Genomic DNA, 16532 nt, shown 5'->3' on the forward strand with positions numbered 1-16532 from the left:
CAGTGCAAGGTGAACCCAGACTGGTGGTGAAGCGTTCTCTCAATAAGCGCAGCAGCATTGCTCGACATATGCAACATATTTACAAATCTGTGACTTGATGTCAGCACCTTTGAAAAACCTTTTTACTATAACTTTTCTGTTAACTCACACGTCAATAAAACAAACTTACAAAATGTTTTGTGTGTTGCTGTTTGATTGGATTTTTCCTTATAGAAAAACAAAACAAACAGCAGTCAAACATATCAAACATCTTTATTAAGTGTGGTTTATGCTCTTCAGTGCTCTGTTTTCAGAGCACATGGGGACCCAAGTCAGTTCTGAAATATCAACAAAAGCATTTAAAAATACAGTTATTTGCAGATGTACATTAACAACAACCTTGCTGGAATGGCAAGTATCTCTTACAAGGAGCTTCAAGAGAGAATTATGTTACATTTTATGACTTGTAAAGGGGGGGAAAAAAAGAAGAAAGGATTACACTATTCTTGCGCTAAACTAAAGCTGATGAGAGAGGTGACTGTTCTGTTATGTGACAGAGGACATAAACTACTGATAACGTGACTAAATCCACTGCTTCCTTCCCGAGACGCACGAGCAATCTCAAGATCTATTCCTTGAGCTATTTCCGCAAACAGCAAATCTCAGCATCGATCATTCCTTTAGCATCCCACACATCTGCCAAGGACCCGATAAGTAATGACTGAAAGAGGCTTTTCAGGCTCCAGATTGTACCGTAGCTTTGCTAATGATCCTCTATTGTGCTCTATGAGGAGCCTCTTCTGATGCTTCGGGAAATGAGCTAAAAGATCCTTTCACCAGTTCTGAATACAGATTCTCTGCATGCGTGAAAAGAGCTTAGACACACTAAGAGTCTTTAAGATGTGAAGGAGCATTTTAAGTCTACCTCAGTCAATGCAATGATTAATAATGGATGAAATGACTAATGTGAGGCAGAGATTAAACTGTAGATCTTAGTTACGACTCGAAGATGGATCATTTAGAGTTCTTTCTTTTAACTTCACAGCCACAGGTTCACCATTTATAAACTCCACTGACTGTTCTGTGGGTGTCTGTGTCTATATATATATATATATATATATATATATATATATATATATAGAGAGAGAGAGAGAGAGAGATAGTTTTTGGGGTTTTTTTATGGAGTAGCACAGTGCTGTCTTTATGAAAAGCTCTGATGAACCTAATGCAATTCCCCGTCAGCATGTGGCAGACAGATAAAAGGGTTCAACAGGTGAAAGTCTTCAGTATCCTTTGAAGAGGAGCTGAAGGACTTTGAAGTGAGATCTTGTTGAAAGGTTATTAATAAATAGTATCTTACCTGCAGTGTGCAACTCTCTTGCCACACTCACTTAATCTTAATCCAGATTAATTGCTCTCAGAGGCTGAAGCTAATGACTAGTCAGAGAGGAACAAAGACCAGACTTCTACCATCTCAAAATATCTCCAATTTCCTGAATGTCATGTTTACATGAATTTACTTCTACATAAGAATATGTAATACTGCAACTACTTGTCTGAATACGTTTCAAAAAGGAACATCATTGGGGTTTCTACCTCCATGAACCTTTTAATGATGATCCGATCATCAGTTTCTGTATGAACAACTCCCAAAGAAAACATTATGAAGGTTTAAAAAGGTTCAGAATATAACCTTCATAAAAACAAAACTGGTGTTTTTGAGATCTGAGTATTTCAAGATGTTTGATGTCATAAACTCTTCATATTAAACCATTAGCTTTAACCGGGACCATTTGATTTGGATTTATATTAAATGAGATACTACCTACTTTAGCTTTGAGGAAAAACTTGTCCATTAATATGCTCAAAGAAGAAGAAAAAAATTATCTTCTCAATTTTAGACCGTATTAAAATTGGTACCTGACAACTTACTACAAACAGTGGCTACAATAATAAATACATCAGGCAAATTAGTTTTGACATGTCTCATCCTTGAAACCCAATATCCACCAATGGGAAGAAAAACATACATACGATCTGCTAGTTCGTAAACATTTTAAAAATAAAAGTAAAAGAACAAATCAAACAGAAAAAAAAAACACTGGAGTGTCAGGATAACTCAATCATAACAACATGATTGAGTTATCATCACTGATCAGGTTTCTGCTGTCACTTTATTAACAAAACCATCCCATCCATGTTCACATGAAACAGCTGACAGGATTTGATAACGTGGCTCATCTCTACACAAGTCTGCATGATGCGCTTTGGAAGTGAGGGAGGAACCGGTTTGAACATGTTTCACGGGAAACAAGATGTCACATGGGCACAGAAAACAAAACCTACAGAGGTTACACATATTGTATTTTACTGAAAATATAAATATACACTAATGAGCCCAAAAACTGGAATATGAATCCACTCCAGCAGAATGTTTCTCATCGTCTTCCTCTTGCAAATAAGGCAAATTTTAGTCTACAATTAGATGATTCCAGCTATTATTTACAGGAAAGTTGCACTCCTGCATCCAAATGTACAAATGGGGGAGAATAAAGACAAAGATTTACTTGTGCAATTCAGTGCAAAGAGACATCTCTAATGCACAAATGTGTGTGAGGAGGGAACAACTGAGGAGGGATGGTGAAAAAGAACAGTCGAACATGCTGAAGAACTGCTCAGAAGGCTTTTAGTGGGTCTTCTTTATTTTTAAGGCCTTTACAAGAATCCAGATGTGACCAGGAACAAGTCAACATCTCAGCAGCTGGGGCTACATTTAGTCTGGTCTACTCAACCAGAACCTCAGTGCGCTGTTTGTCTAATTCACCTCCACCTGTGAGAAAAATTTACACTTTAACATCCTAAACTGAAAAATCATGATCTCTGAAGATAACCCCACAAGCTTGAGCACAGACCTGCAACCCGATGCTGCTGCTGACTTCGCTGGTTACTACAGAAACCAATCATCACCTCCCAAATAGTGGAGGCTGGGTTAGATGCTGCCTGGCAAACATCTGACAACAACATCACAGACGACCCTTAACCCATCAGGAGGCCATTTTAGTAACTTTCTTCAGATTAAAGTTTAGGAACCATTACGACTGACATCATCCAAGCCCAACCGGTGACGATTTACTGATGGGAAAAGCTCCTGAGATAGTGACTTAAGGCCAACTAGTGAAAAAGAAATCAGAAAACATTTTAAGCATCCACTACACGCAGAAAGGAGAAGAATTTACAGGTGAATATTTCTTTAAAGTAGCCTGGGATTAAGCATGTAGCGGGAGCTCGTATTTACAGCTATGGGAGGTCAGCAATGGTGAACACTAGCTTTACGGTGCAATCATAATAAAAAAGGACTTTTATCAAAAAAAAAAAAAAAAGCATCGGATATATTCAGTGTAAACACTAATAGCAATACCATTCCTCCCCCAGGAGAAAACAGAACACACATGCACTCACGCACACACATACATCTTTTCTTGTGCTTAGGGTTCAGTTTGAGATCAGAGCAACAGTCTAAATCAGTCAGACTGACAGGTAGCAAAATACGTTACAAGAAGACGAAGAGATGTGGAGGGGCTCACACACGTTCACCCAGAGCAGGCCTGGCTGGAGCGGCGGACCCCAGGCGCGAAGGCGAGGTGGGCTGTACAGAGGGGTTTCCATGACACTGAGAGAGTGGGGGAGGACTCGAGCCAGGCGAGGGTGCCATGTAGAGGGCTGGGCCAATCAGCGAGGGGAAAAACCTGTTGCTAAGCTACTGCCAACCACCTGTGTCATGTCCCAGATCTGTGGAGATGGACATCATTAGTGTCAGGAAAGCATAACGCGAGACATGATCATTGAACGGATTCATTACTTAGACAATAATCCCAATTAAACAGAAAAACCAGGAGTGTGATGCAGAGATAACAAAACTACACTGCATGCACAATTATTCAGCAACTTAGCATTTCGGCTGGATTATCACTGTTAGGCATATTTTTCAACTCCAAGCTGGATAAACTTGAATAGTTGATGGATTTAAATGTAGCCAGTGATGTGTGTCTGTGTAATGAGGGAGGGTGTGGCCTAAAGAAATCGACAACTTGAATCAAGATGTGCAGAATTATTAGCATTTTATAGATCCAGACCACATTGGTTTGGAAGTGGAAAAGTAATTATTGAGTCTAGTTTTATTTCTTGGGAGCGTCTGCAGGTAAATTGAAGCTCAGTTAAAAACCTGAGCTTTTAATTCAGATTAAATATTTAATCTAAATGTTTAGATTAAATATTTAGTTAATCTAAATATTTCCATTACAAGTTTAATAATGGGAGCCTAAATTCCCAGGCTTAGATGTAGAAGGACAATTTTCTGCAGTAAAAAACAGTTCAACATTTTTAAGATGTAAAAGTGATCCAAATAGAACTTTTGTTACATTTTAAAGGCAAGTTATTTCTCCTCCATTAGCACATTGAGCAGCGCACACATGAGGATAATTGACAGCGCTAAGATACTCCTTCTGGCTCTGCTTGGTTGTTTTTGACCTGAGCCTGTGCAAGTAGTTCAGGGAGGAGATGGATTTTTTCACAGATGCTCTGCCTCTTATTAAAATGTGACAACATAGTGACCATTTTAACAAATATATATAAGACATTTCTTTATAAAAGTTACGTACTGCACCTTTAAGAAGGTGAGTTCATAATTTAGTATAATTTCCATCTTGGTCCAGAGATTACTTCATTCTAACCTGTGTAAACTCTTGATTTCTCATTACTACATCTACATTTCTAAAGCTTGGGTTGAGTTTTAGTTTCAGCTTCAGTGTCGGCTCAAAGGCTCTCTGTTCCAAACAGAACCAGCACACACATGAATCATCTGGTATCAAAGCTCTGTTGTTGACCTTAACAATGCGGTCGCTTCCACAAGTGACCATCAGGCCTCTGGATGGGTCCATGTCCATGTGGGCGATGTTGTGTTTCCCCTCGTGGAACGTGGCCAACGGTGTTTGGCTGCACACACACAATGACCGCTTTTTCAAATACAGCCGCACAGAATGAAAACACAAACACATTTAGAGAAAGCCTACGCTTACTCTTCTTCTTTGATGGTATCGAAGCAGGCGTCGCACACTCGCACCGGGAACTCAAAGCCCATGATCGGGAAAGTGGAGCGTTTAGAGCTGCATTTCCCACACACAGCCTTCCCGCACTTCCTGCAGTGGTGCTGCACACAACAACCACACACACACAACAAACACATAGGCATCAGCAGGATTTATGACTGTGACTGGAGCTTCCCGTTCCCTGTGAGACACTGTGGTTGGTACCTGTCTAAGTCCTAAGGTCTTTGTGTCCCACATCTGCTTGATGTTCCAGAAGAAAGGCTGCTCACACTTCTGACAGGAGTCACTGTCTAACCACTGAGGCGCCTGCACAGACACGTGCACAATAAGTCTAAGCATTAAGCCCAAAAAACTAACCAGAAGAACACAAAAGGAAATAAAAAAATAAAAAAAACATTTCCTCAAACCATGAAAATGATAATTGTCAGTGCTGCAACAGTGATGCAAACCTCCTCTCTCTGTGTGTCCATGTTCCACACTGCAATGCCTCCATCGGCTGAACACGACAGCAGCTGCCTTGTGAACTGGAGATAACGCAGCGCCTGCACACGCTCACTGAGGGAGACGGAGGCTTGGATTATTTTCTACCGTTAATTTACAACATTTCAAGGTTTTAAAGTAGGCGTACAGTGGCTCGCAAAAATATGTAGTCAGATTTTTGTATTAATACAAACACAAACTTCATATGTGTTTTGATGGGATGTTATGTGAAAGGCCAACACAAAGTAGAGGAAGGTAAGGCATACGTAGCTGCAAAAGTAAAATAAATAAATCAGAGAAGTGTGATGTCCATTTTTAACATAACTGCTCTATAAGGATAAAAAGGTGGCTTTATAAAGTATTTACTCACTTCCAAGAACTGAAAATAACGGTGTGCAAATGTTGAAAGCAAAGTCATTCTCCTTCTAATTCTGTATTCAACTACTTTGTGTTAATCAATTTCATAAAATCCCAAGAAAATTGTTGTTTTTGGGTTTCCAAAGAAACAAACATTCTCATATCCCCCACCTTGATGGATGAGTCATCTTAAATTATGCACATGTAAAAGCATAGACACATCCAATATTTCTACAAGCTGATCGTTCACAATCAGTGTGATTAATGGATTACTGATCATTTCACACAAAACCTGAAACATACATGCTTTATGAAAACCTTAAAATGGCACATTATGCAAATCAACTCCACCATTAAAAATAGCCTTGTTTATTTTTTTTCACAAAGTGAAGAATTTACTGACATCTAGTGGCCACATTTCAGAAAGCAATGTCATGAATGAAGTGACAGAAAAAGGACAAACATCTAAACCAATTAAATTCATTTACAGATAAAACATATTTCTGCAGAAATTAGTCATCTAACTTTTATCTTTGACCAAACTATCTGCAAATCCTGCTACAGAATGTCAGAATTCACCATGGCCTTTTGCTGTTCATCAATGCTGACAGGCTTTGTTTGATAATGTCTGTAACAGACAGGCAGGCAGGGAGGTGATGAAATATTTATGAGGGCTGAGATGTAAAAACAAAAATAAGTCAGTGCCTGGAGACAACAAGTTACCGACTCCAAGGGGATTCGCCTTTGAAGAAGACGTTTCGGATATTAGTGTTACAGACTCTGTAACCATAAAACCTGATCAAAGAAAAGTGATTTTTTTTTTTTTACAATCTTGATCACAGACCAGCATTTCTATGGCCACCCTTTGCAGAACCATAAAAGATTCAGTCGTAATGAACTAGTGTAGACTACAGAGGAACTTACTGATGTCCCTGCAGGAGAAGTGTCCGTCCCTTGCGGCCCCCGATGTCCCACATGATGATGCTGTGGTCTGAGGCCCCTGAAAAAAGCAGCCGCTGGACAGGGTCCCACCACAGAGATCCTATACTACCTGCAAAATGTTAACACTTGATGTTAGATGGCTTCAATTGGTTTCCAGAAGCTTATTCAAGAAAAGATTTATGATCTGACCCTCTGGCACCACCCAGTGTTTACTGGGAGAACTGCAAGCAGCTCCTATCAAAGGAAAGGACCGCAAACTTTACAAATTGGAGTATTTTTGCTCGCAGTTCAGTCAAAAAAACATTTAGTGCCACAAATGTTACATGAAAACAGGCAGCTTATAATTTATGATGATTTTTTTATTATATTCATTGCGAGCAGACAATGAATGGATGGATCTACTGTAGGGCATTTGTTAATTTTAAAGAAATATAATTTCATTTCCATTATCAGGTTTAAAAATAAAAAAAGCAGAAAAGTTTTCAAACAAGGGAATAGAAACATTTGTTGGCATTTGTGGGAAATGATGTGATAAAAGCACAATAGATGCCAACATTATGACAAGATTAAAAAACTGACCTAATTACGGTATATAGTACTGGTACTTTGCAATTATATTATGAAAAAGATTTTTTTTTAAAACCTGCTAAAATATTCAATTGCTTGTACATCTAAATTTAACAACATTAGTTGGTTCTTAAATATTTTTAGTCAAAGCAATTGTGGAAGGTCAAAAGAGCCACTTGTGTCTCTGGAGCTGCGGGTTGGAGACCCCCGATATTAATAATCGCAGAAAATGATCACTGCTAGCAAGCCAAAGTCTGGCCATTCATAAATAGTTCATCAGAGATGATCAAGAGTCTTTAACTCTTGCAGCAGTCATATGATGAGAAGCAGCCTGTGGCTGTGGCTGGTGCTCTGATTTGCATGGCAGAAAGGATCTTGTGTTCCAACTCCTTTTCAAAGCCTCGCTGCTTAGTGCCTTGGGTAATGTTTTGGTGTTAGAGGAACCTGGGGAAATTGCTTAATATGGGGGGAGTTGAAGTAAGTTGTCAGCTGTACACAATACAACAAGAAAGGAGTACAAATATCTTCGAGGTGAAGTTTTTTTTTTGTTTTTTTTTTACCAGTTGTTTCATATTTTTAGTCCATAATCAGTCCCTCCAGGATGTTGTGATGTTTTTATTGTGATTGCTGCAACCTAAAATTATTGATTTTGCAGCACCTTTTTTAAAAAAAAAAAAAAAAAGAGAAGAAGAAGAAGAAGAAGAAGAAGAAGAAGAAGAAGAAGAAGAAGAAGAAGACGAAAATGTTGTGGTCAAAGTTGCAAACTTTTTAAGTTTTATTTTGCCAGAACCTGACCTTGCATAACAGTTGAAATTGTTGCACTTTTCCTTCCCCTTTTCTCATCAAGTTCTAATCCCTCCTTACCTGAGAAGACCCTCCATCATCATCCTCCTGCTGGCCTCTGGTCTAATGTCTCCTCCCTGACTCTCTGCTCTTTCTATTGTGACAATAAAGATGTATTTTAAATATGGGGAAAGCAGCACTGGGTATAACTTCTCTACAGAAATTAGAGAGAATTGGGTTTAACCCTGGCATTAATATTCTTGTTTACAAGCTTAATATGATACACTGACATGGATTAACTAATTATTATTTGGGTAGTATTATCTACATGAAACAGCTGAAAGAGGGCACAGATGCAGATGCAGCCATGCTCATGATTGTGTGCACAATATAAGCAAATCCTTGCAAAAAAAAAAAAAGAAAGCGTTTTGATTGGCAAGAAAAGCAGAAATTATAGAAAACATTAAGGTGGTTGGCCAGATTTGCTGTAAAGTTGTGATGACTGAAGATTGCAAGTCCTCACAAAGTTTGCAAATTGTGACTGAATTTGCATTAATAGTTGTGATTACAACTTCCTGGAGGGACTGCATAATCGACATTTAACACTTAATGAGTCAACGTGACTAATTTTAACTCCTACAGAAATGGACCACCATGAAACAATTTTTTTTTTAAAAAACTAAAGTTTCAGGGAGATAAGAGATATCAGGTCTAATCTTTCCATCTATTTTGCCAGCCTCATAATTCCTACTAAATATTTGTTGCAGAGTGTGTGTACAGCTTGAGCTCTGAACGCGGCTCATTAAAATAAATCAGCAGCTGTTCAATTAGCATGCATTGTCAGAGACATCAAAGCACATGTCTGGATCAGAAGGAGAGAAGGAGGGATAGTTTCGTGTCATCGGAGCACATGGCAACATGAGAGTCCATCTGACTGAAGAGTGGGCAATATGGCTGTGGTAAGAATCAGCTTTCTAACTATATTAGACTTTCATCTGGTCACATGAGTCAGGCCTCCGCTTGCTTTTTAACAAGCTCATGTTTGATCCAAGCCTGGAGCAGAACTCATGGAAGAGTCGGTTTCACACAGCGAAGCATCCTGGTCGCCCATTTATTCCCATTTGTCACAAGAACCCAGAACAAAATCTCATCTGAGTCATGCGTTTGTTTCTTTATTATGCCTATTTATCTGGATGAGGGACAATTTTTCACAGTGACAACAGTCCCCATCTGAAGAGAACGGCACGGTTGCCAGATCGAAGCTGAAAACAAGCTGCTGTGGGAGTTTGCAGAGGACCACGTCTGATGGTATTTTCCATCATTCTCGTCCAAAAAAGAATCTGTACTTGAGTGGGTGGGGGTGCTACTTGTTCTCCATTACGATTTGGCAATTCAGTTTAATGTCTGACATAATGTATGCAGACTCCATTCCTAATGGAAGACTGCAAAGGTTTTGTCAAAGTTGGGTGAGTGGAATCGATTTGTCTTTCTTTCCTTTTGCTGCGGCTTTTCCAGCTTTTACACGTCATCCCTACCAGCTTGTTGCCTTTTGTTCCTGATCATGGATACATACTGTATTATTAAATTTGCCTTTTTTATACTTAAGAAAACAACTAGATTCATTAATCCAACTGCCTTAGTTGGATTATTGAATCTGTGTCTCACTTCCTTAATCTTTCCAAGCAGCTCAGTTTAGTCTTTAAATAACCTCATGAGGAATGGCCCATTGTTCAGCATTTTCCTTGATTCCAGTCACAGTGAGAGGCAAAAAAAACAACAAAAGCTCTATGTTACGGACCACAGTAACTTTAACCTCTAGAACCCTAGAGGTTCCACCGGTGGGTCCGTCGGGTTCTAGAGGTTAAATAAATAATTCAGGATTTGCTACATAGTTCATTTCGAAATACGACACTTTCCAGCTTCCACTTTAAAAAAAAATAAAAAAAAGCTTCTAATTTTTAAATAGAAGCATTCAATTACATTTCAATATTTCTACAGAAGCCAACTTTTATGAGCTGATCTGAGTTTTCCAAAGTTTTTGAAAACTACTGACCATTACTGTATTTCAGCCCCTTTTGTTTTTTTAGAAACCCACTTTTGTGTGGATTAAAACAGGGAAAAAGCTTGTGAAACATGTTTTTTAAATATTAAAAAAGAATTTAAGATTAGAATAAACTGCACCTTTACTCTGATGCATTACAAACACAAATAAGAGTATTATAAAGTTGTAAATAACAATAAGAGGCCTACATGTCAATAATTTCAGATGATTAGTAATTTTTATGAACTCTGGAATGATTATATATGTTCTGCAGTTTTAAATCACTGATTTCTTTCGGTCTTAACCCAGGTTCTGAGAAAACTGTGGCTGGATATTTGCCCAGTCTTTATGTCAGAAGAATTCAATTGAACTGGAACATTACCAGCTATAAAGCATAGAGCTTTGAAACAGAGCTGACGTCAGGCCATTTCGCTGCTTTGTCTGCTCTGTTTACTGTGAAACACAGCCAGGTCTTTAAGTTTTTAACCTTCAAACTATTGACCTGGGGTGAAGTTGAAGCAGTTAGAGATTTTATTTATTTATTTTTTTGCTTTTTATTAGTCCTCCCACACTTTGTGCATACCTTTGTGCAATGTAGCAGTACCGAGAGATGTTCACAAGTCATATTTTACAAGTCTAAGTTAACTCTGAAGTCTTTAACCACTGAAATAAACATTTTCTCATCAAAGCTGTAACATCTAGGCTATAAACATGTCTTTCAATCTTTGAATAGTTGAAAATTATTACATTTCAATCATATAACATTTCATTTTAAATCCACAGAAGCAGCTAAAAGCTGATTTGTATTTTTATTTTTTAATGTATTAAAAAAAATTACAACTACAACAACTATGGGAGAAGCTATTTCAATGCCCAATGATTCACTTTTAATAAACCTGTCTTTTTACCTTCGTGACCCTTCAGAGTCGTGATGGTGGAGTACGTCTGCTTCTCCAATTTCAGCAAAGTGATCTGTCCGGAGTAATCACCGATGAAGGCGTGCTGCGTCTCGTGATCGTATCTGAGCGAGGAGTCAAGGGTCTGAACGAGCGCTACGTTTTATTATGGCTTACACACCAAACAGAGAGCGTGTGACGGAAGGATACTGGAGGCAGGAGGCCCAGGAGGTGAAGTAGTGTCTCCCCAACATGCTGCCGCTCTGGGTGCACATCCAGCTGACGCTCTTGTCATGGCCTGTGCTCACCACCCACTCGCTCTCCAGGGAGAATACCATACCGGACACACGGTTCTGGTGGGCTACAGGATAAGAACGAACACATAAATCCCAAACAATGACATTAGATCTCAAATCAATTCAAAAAATACTTCATAAACCCCAGAAGGAAAATAAATGTTATAACTAATATTACATAAATTTCTTCAAAGAGTTGCTAAAGCTTATGTGCAGAAAAATCTCCTGTAGCAGTCTGTATCGTGTTGCTCCTGTCTCCTCACTATGTGGTATGTTCATTGGTCTTGATCTTTGGCTTCCCTTCAAGATGAACCCACTTTACCAGACTTACGTATTGACCAATACCAAAGTCAGGTAATAATGTAGAATATTTACTAGAACACACCCAAATGTATACTGCGCAACCAGACTCTTCCAACTAAATTTAAGTAAGATGGCCCTCTAGTACAATGCCTACATTAGCTCTCGTCTTCGCAAAAAAGATAAAGATTTATTGGACAGGACTTACAATCGCCACATAAAACAGATAATTTTGCTATACAGCAAACTTTGCTGTGCCAATTCTTTACAAACGGTTAGAGTGGCCCATATTTTGTTCTTGTTGCTGAAAATAGACTATAATGTTTGTTTTCTAGTCTTAGAAAATGGAAAAGAAACAACTACATTTTTTTTACATCTTTTTAAAACCAAGAGATTTACAGAAGCTGTTACTGCAAAAGTTTACTTTTATTACAACTCTGCATGCTTAGTTTATTGTTGAAAAAGTAAAGTTTCACAAACCGATTAAATAAACCTCATTCAACCATTTCATATTGTTTCTATTATACGAGGAGCAGTTCAGTGTTTTATAGGAATAAAATTCATGTTCAAGATCATGGATATTTAAAATGAAGACCTACATGAATTCTAATAAACAAGCAAGTAAACCCAGTAGACTCTAAATGTATCATCTTAGAAATTATGATTAAGCATATCATTCAAGCAAATTAAATCCAAATGTACCAACTTAAGTTGAGGTTTCATGACTAATGTGTGCCCCGTGCTTGGAAATCTGGATTTATCCAGAGGTGAAAACTACAGAACAGTTTGCAGCTAAATATTGAAAGCTTTGCTTTCAAACCAAAACTCTGCAAATATACACTTTTTGTGAGCTAGTGGGAGCTAATATCACATTTTTAACAGTAATTACCACAAGGAACATAAAGTTTAACATGCCGTTTATCTTTAAACACACCATAACACTTCATCAGCAAAGCAAAGCAAAGAAGGGAGTTGTCTCTACTTCCTCAAACTTTCCTAGATTAATAATTAGCTGTTATATCTAGAGGCTGTGAGTCGTTGCTTCTATTACCTACATGAATATTTTTTTGAAGTGTTTGTCCAGATATTCAGCAAAGACACATAGGCAGGACGTTTAATCTCCAAACTTGTCTGATTTTTAGTCTAAACTCTGTTGGTGGATCTAAAAGAGCCTCTTTTTTTCTCCACTGAACTAAAATGACAGCTTGTCAATACAAAGCCACCAGATGTGTGTTCAAATATCAGTAGGCACGGTCACATTCCGCATCTTATCTAATCTCATTGTGAGTCATGCGGATTTTGCTGCTTGGACTTGTCGGAAGTTGTGACAAGTGGAGAGACATTTACTCTCCAAAGAACAGACTGACCTTCAACCTGGGATTTCTAAATAAATCAGCTCACAGGAGCAATAATCTTGAGAAGAAACTGGAATAAATTACAAAAAAGTGTTTGGTTTATAATTTCTTCACAGGTGGGGTAATGTAGATTCCCCAAATGTCAGCAGAAAGCAGCACTCTTACATTAAATTATGTTGTATTATTGGAACTTTACTTGGAGATTTCAATAAGTTAAAAGCTGTCAATAACGTCAACCCATTTACCCATCATGCAAAGAGTCTGAGAACACCTTCAGCGTGGAAAGACCCATTTCTGTCAGGCAGAGAAAATATGTTTGGAGAACTTTAAAATGACTTCAAATGACACATTTTAGGACAAAAGATTAAACCGATTCACACAACAAAGCCAACCCTGAACATCCCTTCTACATGTTTTCCAGCCTTCTGAGAAAAATGAATTCAATTAGTTTTATCTATTTCCAATCTCAAAAAACAGTCATTGTGTAGAAACTAAATGAGAATCATCCACCACTCTTGTGTCAGTGAGAATCTTAAAATTTACACAACTTAAACTCTTAGGTTTACTGGATAAATGTTTTCAAATTAAAGGAGGAATTTTGCGTATTTTATGCTACTGCAGTAAAATATACATTTATTTGTTGCTTGTAAGAGTTCTCTATGACATGCGTGCCTTTCTAAAATCTGATTTTGCCATTAAGGCTTTAAATTAATATTCAAAAATACTTTATTTATCCCAAAGGAAAAACTAATGTGGTTGTAACTCGCATCATCTAAGTATCTTCAAATAGTCAGAGTTGTTGTATGACGGTCCCATGACTGCCATGACATGCGAACAACTCCATATTCAGGCAGCAGAAATGATATTTCTGAGTGAAACCATTCTAATCCATTTGCTTTTGCCGCTCCTCTTTAAATCTTCGTCTGGTCGTTTGGTTACAAAACTGAGCAACGTTGGTGTTCGGGATTGAACCTCCTCCTTCTCTCCCTACATCCATGAAACCTCCTTTTCAGCTACTCTGATTTTTGGAGTTGTAGTTAAGGTGTTACTGGAGCTTCTGAGATGCTAATAATAAGCCGATGTCAGTTGTAAAAACAATACCTCGTCGCTATAGTTGAGAATCAACCGTTCAAAGCTACAGCAAAAATCTTTCCAGGTGCACGGAATACAAAACCAGAGGGAATAGTGGTCCAAAAAAACCGAACAGAGAAACTCCACCATAAGAGGTGAAATTAATCTGATGTTGAATAATCACACAACAAAATACCCTGGATTCATTTTGTTTGACTTCTCAATTACATTCTTTGGCATCTTTTTTATTTTCTTCAATCACAATGAGCCTAACTTTTTTTTTTTGTCCTCACCTGGGTATGTTTTAACGTGGTTCATTTTGTTGAAATCTTCAGAGATGAGAAATTCCTACAAGAACGAGCAGAAAGAAATAAAAACCATCACATCAAATAAACATTGAAACAAAGATTTAAATTTAAATAGCATTGTCCTCCACTGTCCCAAGAAGAGTTTGAGCTCACTCACCACAACTGCTCCATTGTCCTGACCAATGAAGATGCGTCTGCTGTCATGGTGGTATGACATGCAAGAGCAAGGCGCTGAGGGGATAAAAAAGCAGACATGAGAATTGAGGAGGGAAATGGCTGCAGCGGTGTTTTGCTTGCACATGCATTCATAAGCCTAATTGTTTCTCTCAATAAAATGAAGGCCATACTTACAGGAGACTGTGTGGTAGATGCTTGGCCAGTACTGACCACTGTCCCTTTTCAGCCACACTCGGATGGTCCTGAAGGCAAAATGTGCAGAAACAGATCAGTCTAAACCAATCTGCTGAGACCCAAGACAAAACATCCACAGCAAGAATAGAAAAAATTAAGACTGAAACCCCAAGAGAACCACTTCTTACTGCAAGTACAGCAGTGAGTCTTTCTGAGAATGTTTAGCTTTGATAATCTGCAGCTGAAAATAGTTAATCGTTTATTTGAACAATATTTGGGTATATCAGTTTGCTGAGATATTCTTCTCATAGATTCTCTGTTGGTGTTAGGTCTGGGCTTTGGCTTGATTCCTTACTTATTTTCTTTGAAAATGTCTACCTTCCTCCAAGACAACAAAACCAACTAAAATCAGTAATGTCTTATCTAAAGCAGCAGCAGTCAAAACCAATTTCATTAAGTAACCTGATGCATGGCCGAGCCACAACTTCTCCTTTTTTCTCACATCAAGAGGGTTTGATGTGTGACGGAAATGATTTCAGTTTTGTTCCACTGACCCTGAAGGGAGGGGGGTTTTGCTTCATTTGCTGTTTGTAATAAAGAGCGACAGTTTCTCAGACTAAGCCACTGAAAAATGACGGATCTGCTAAGATTATTTAGGTCGGGTCAAAGTGAGACCAAGCGGTGCGTTTTTGTTACCATGATGCATTCAGGTACTGATCAGGAGAGTGTTGCGTTCAGGACGCAGAGTCCACTGTCATTATGACAAAACTGAACTGTAAATGTTGCGACTATCAACTAGCATTGCAAATATGCAATGTGATGTTTATCAGTTTAACACATCATTTTACTACACATTTTTATGCAAAATATGTTGTACCCAAAGTTCTTTAAATCATAAAAACTAGATGCAGAAGATAGTTTGGAGGGTTTATATTTACAACCAGCTTCCCAAGTGTCACTATCTCTGTTCAAATTGTTTTAAAAGCGACGAACACAAACAGGTTGCTATTTAGCGCTAAAGCTAAACTGAGGATAAGCGTTAGCTCTTTATCCAATTCCCAAACGAAAGCTGTTTCAGCGAGGGTCAATAATGCTGCCTTCTCTGATTCAGTCCCCTCCTTTCACCAAGATATCAAAGTAATAATAACCAGTAAATAGACCTAGCCCGCTAGCTCTTGTTAGCTTGACTCCTCGGACTCACCTGTCCTCGCTGACCGTGATCACTCCATCCTCCTTCGGGATCAAAACGGCCGCGTTAACCGCGTCCGAGTGTCCCTCGATCTTGTTCAGGAGGACTGGTCTAGCGGTCTGGGGCCTCGAGTGAATTTCTGCAGCCATGGTTTCACCTACCTAGCAAACACTGTTTTCCTTCAGAGGATTTTTCCTCCTCGTTCGCCAGCAGAGGATCAGCTGACACCCAGAGCCCCTGTCAGGATTACCGTAAAGACTGCTAGAGGGCGCAATCGGGATTACCGTAATTACCTCGAGAAGGCTACAGATTCAGTACACGGATTTTTGTACCCGAAAAAGATGTAAACATAGACTAAATCAGTTAGTTTTTAACGATAGTTGCCAGACTTTCCAGTAAAAGCAATCTGAATCACTGTCTTATGCTGGTACTTACCAACATAACATGTTGTGATCAGTTGTTTTATTAGCTATTTTGTTTTAAATTGTCACATGGTATTACCCTGACAAACA

At 38.5% G+C, this 16532-nt stretch overlaps 1 protein-coding gene across 1 annotated transcript; it reads right to left on the bottom strand.

Moving 5' to 3' along the window:
• Positions 1 to 233: 233 nt before the first annotated feature.
• On the bottom strand, positions 234 to 16322 carry wdfy1 (WD repeat and FYVE domain containing 1). Its single transcript, XM_044119593.1, has 12 exons — positions 16033 to 16322; positions 14832 to 14899; positions 14638 to 14711; positions 14466 to 14520; positions 11361 to 11511; positions 11163 to 11275; positions 6846 to 6972; positions 5534 to 5639; positions 5289 to 5390; positions 5055 to 5185; positions 4863 to 4971; positions 234 to 3768 (listed from the first exon to the last, which is right to left on the bottom strand). The coding sequence occupies exons 1-12, from the start codon at positions 16167 to 16169 to the stop codon at positions 3709 to 3711; spliced, it is 1233 nt and encodes a 410-aa protein (XP_043975528.1). The 5' UTR covers positions 16170 to 16322; the 3' UTR covers positions 234 to 3708.
• Between the last annotated feature and the right edge of the window lie 210 nt (positions 16323 to 16532).

This window comes from Gambusia affinis, linkage group LG06 (genome assembly GCF_019740435.1).
Source record: "Gambusia affinis linkage group LG06, SWU_Gaff_1.0, whole genome shotgun sequence".
Lineage (NCBI taxonomy): Eukaryota > Metazoa > Chordata > Actinopteri > Cyprinodontiformes > Poeciliidae > Gambusia > Gambusia affinis.

Bases quoted from the DNA above. Each gene is read 5' to 3' on its own strand.
- wdfy1 (XM_044119593.1), bottom strand. From the start codon at position 16,169: ATGGCTGCAGAAATTCACTCGAGGCCCCAGACCGCTAGACCAGTCCTC. The intron at 5,640-6,845 runs GTAAGTTCCTCT...CGTCTCCCTCAG, and splicing joins CTTCTCCTGCAGGGACATCA to TGAGCGTGTGCAGGCGCTGC. The intron at 4,972-5,054 runs GTAAGCGTAGGC...GTGTGTGTGCAG, and splicing joins GATACCATCAAAGAAGAAGA to CCAAACACCGTTGGCCACGT.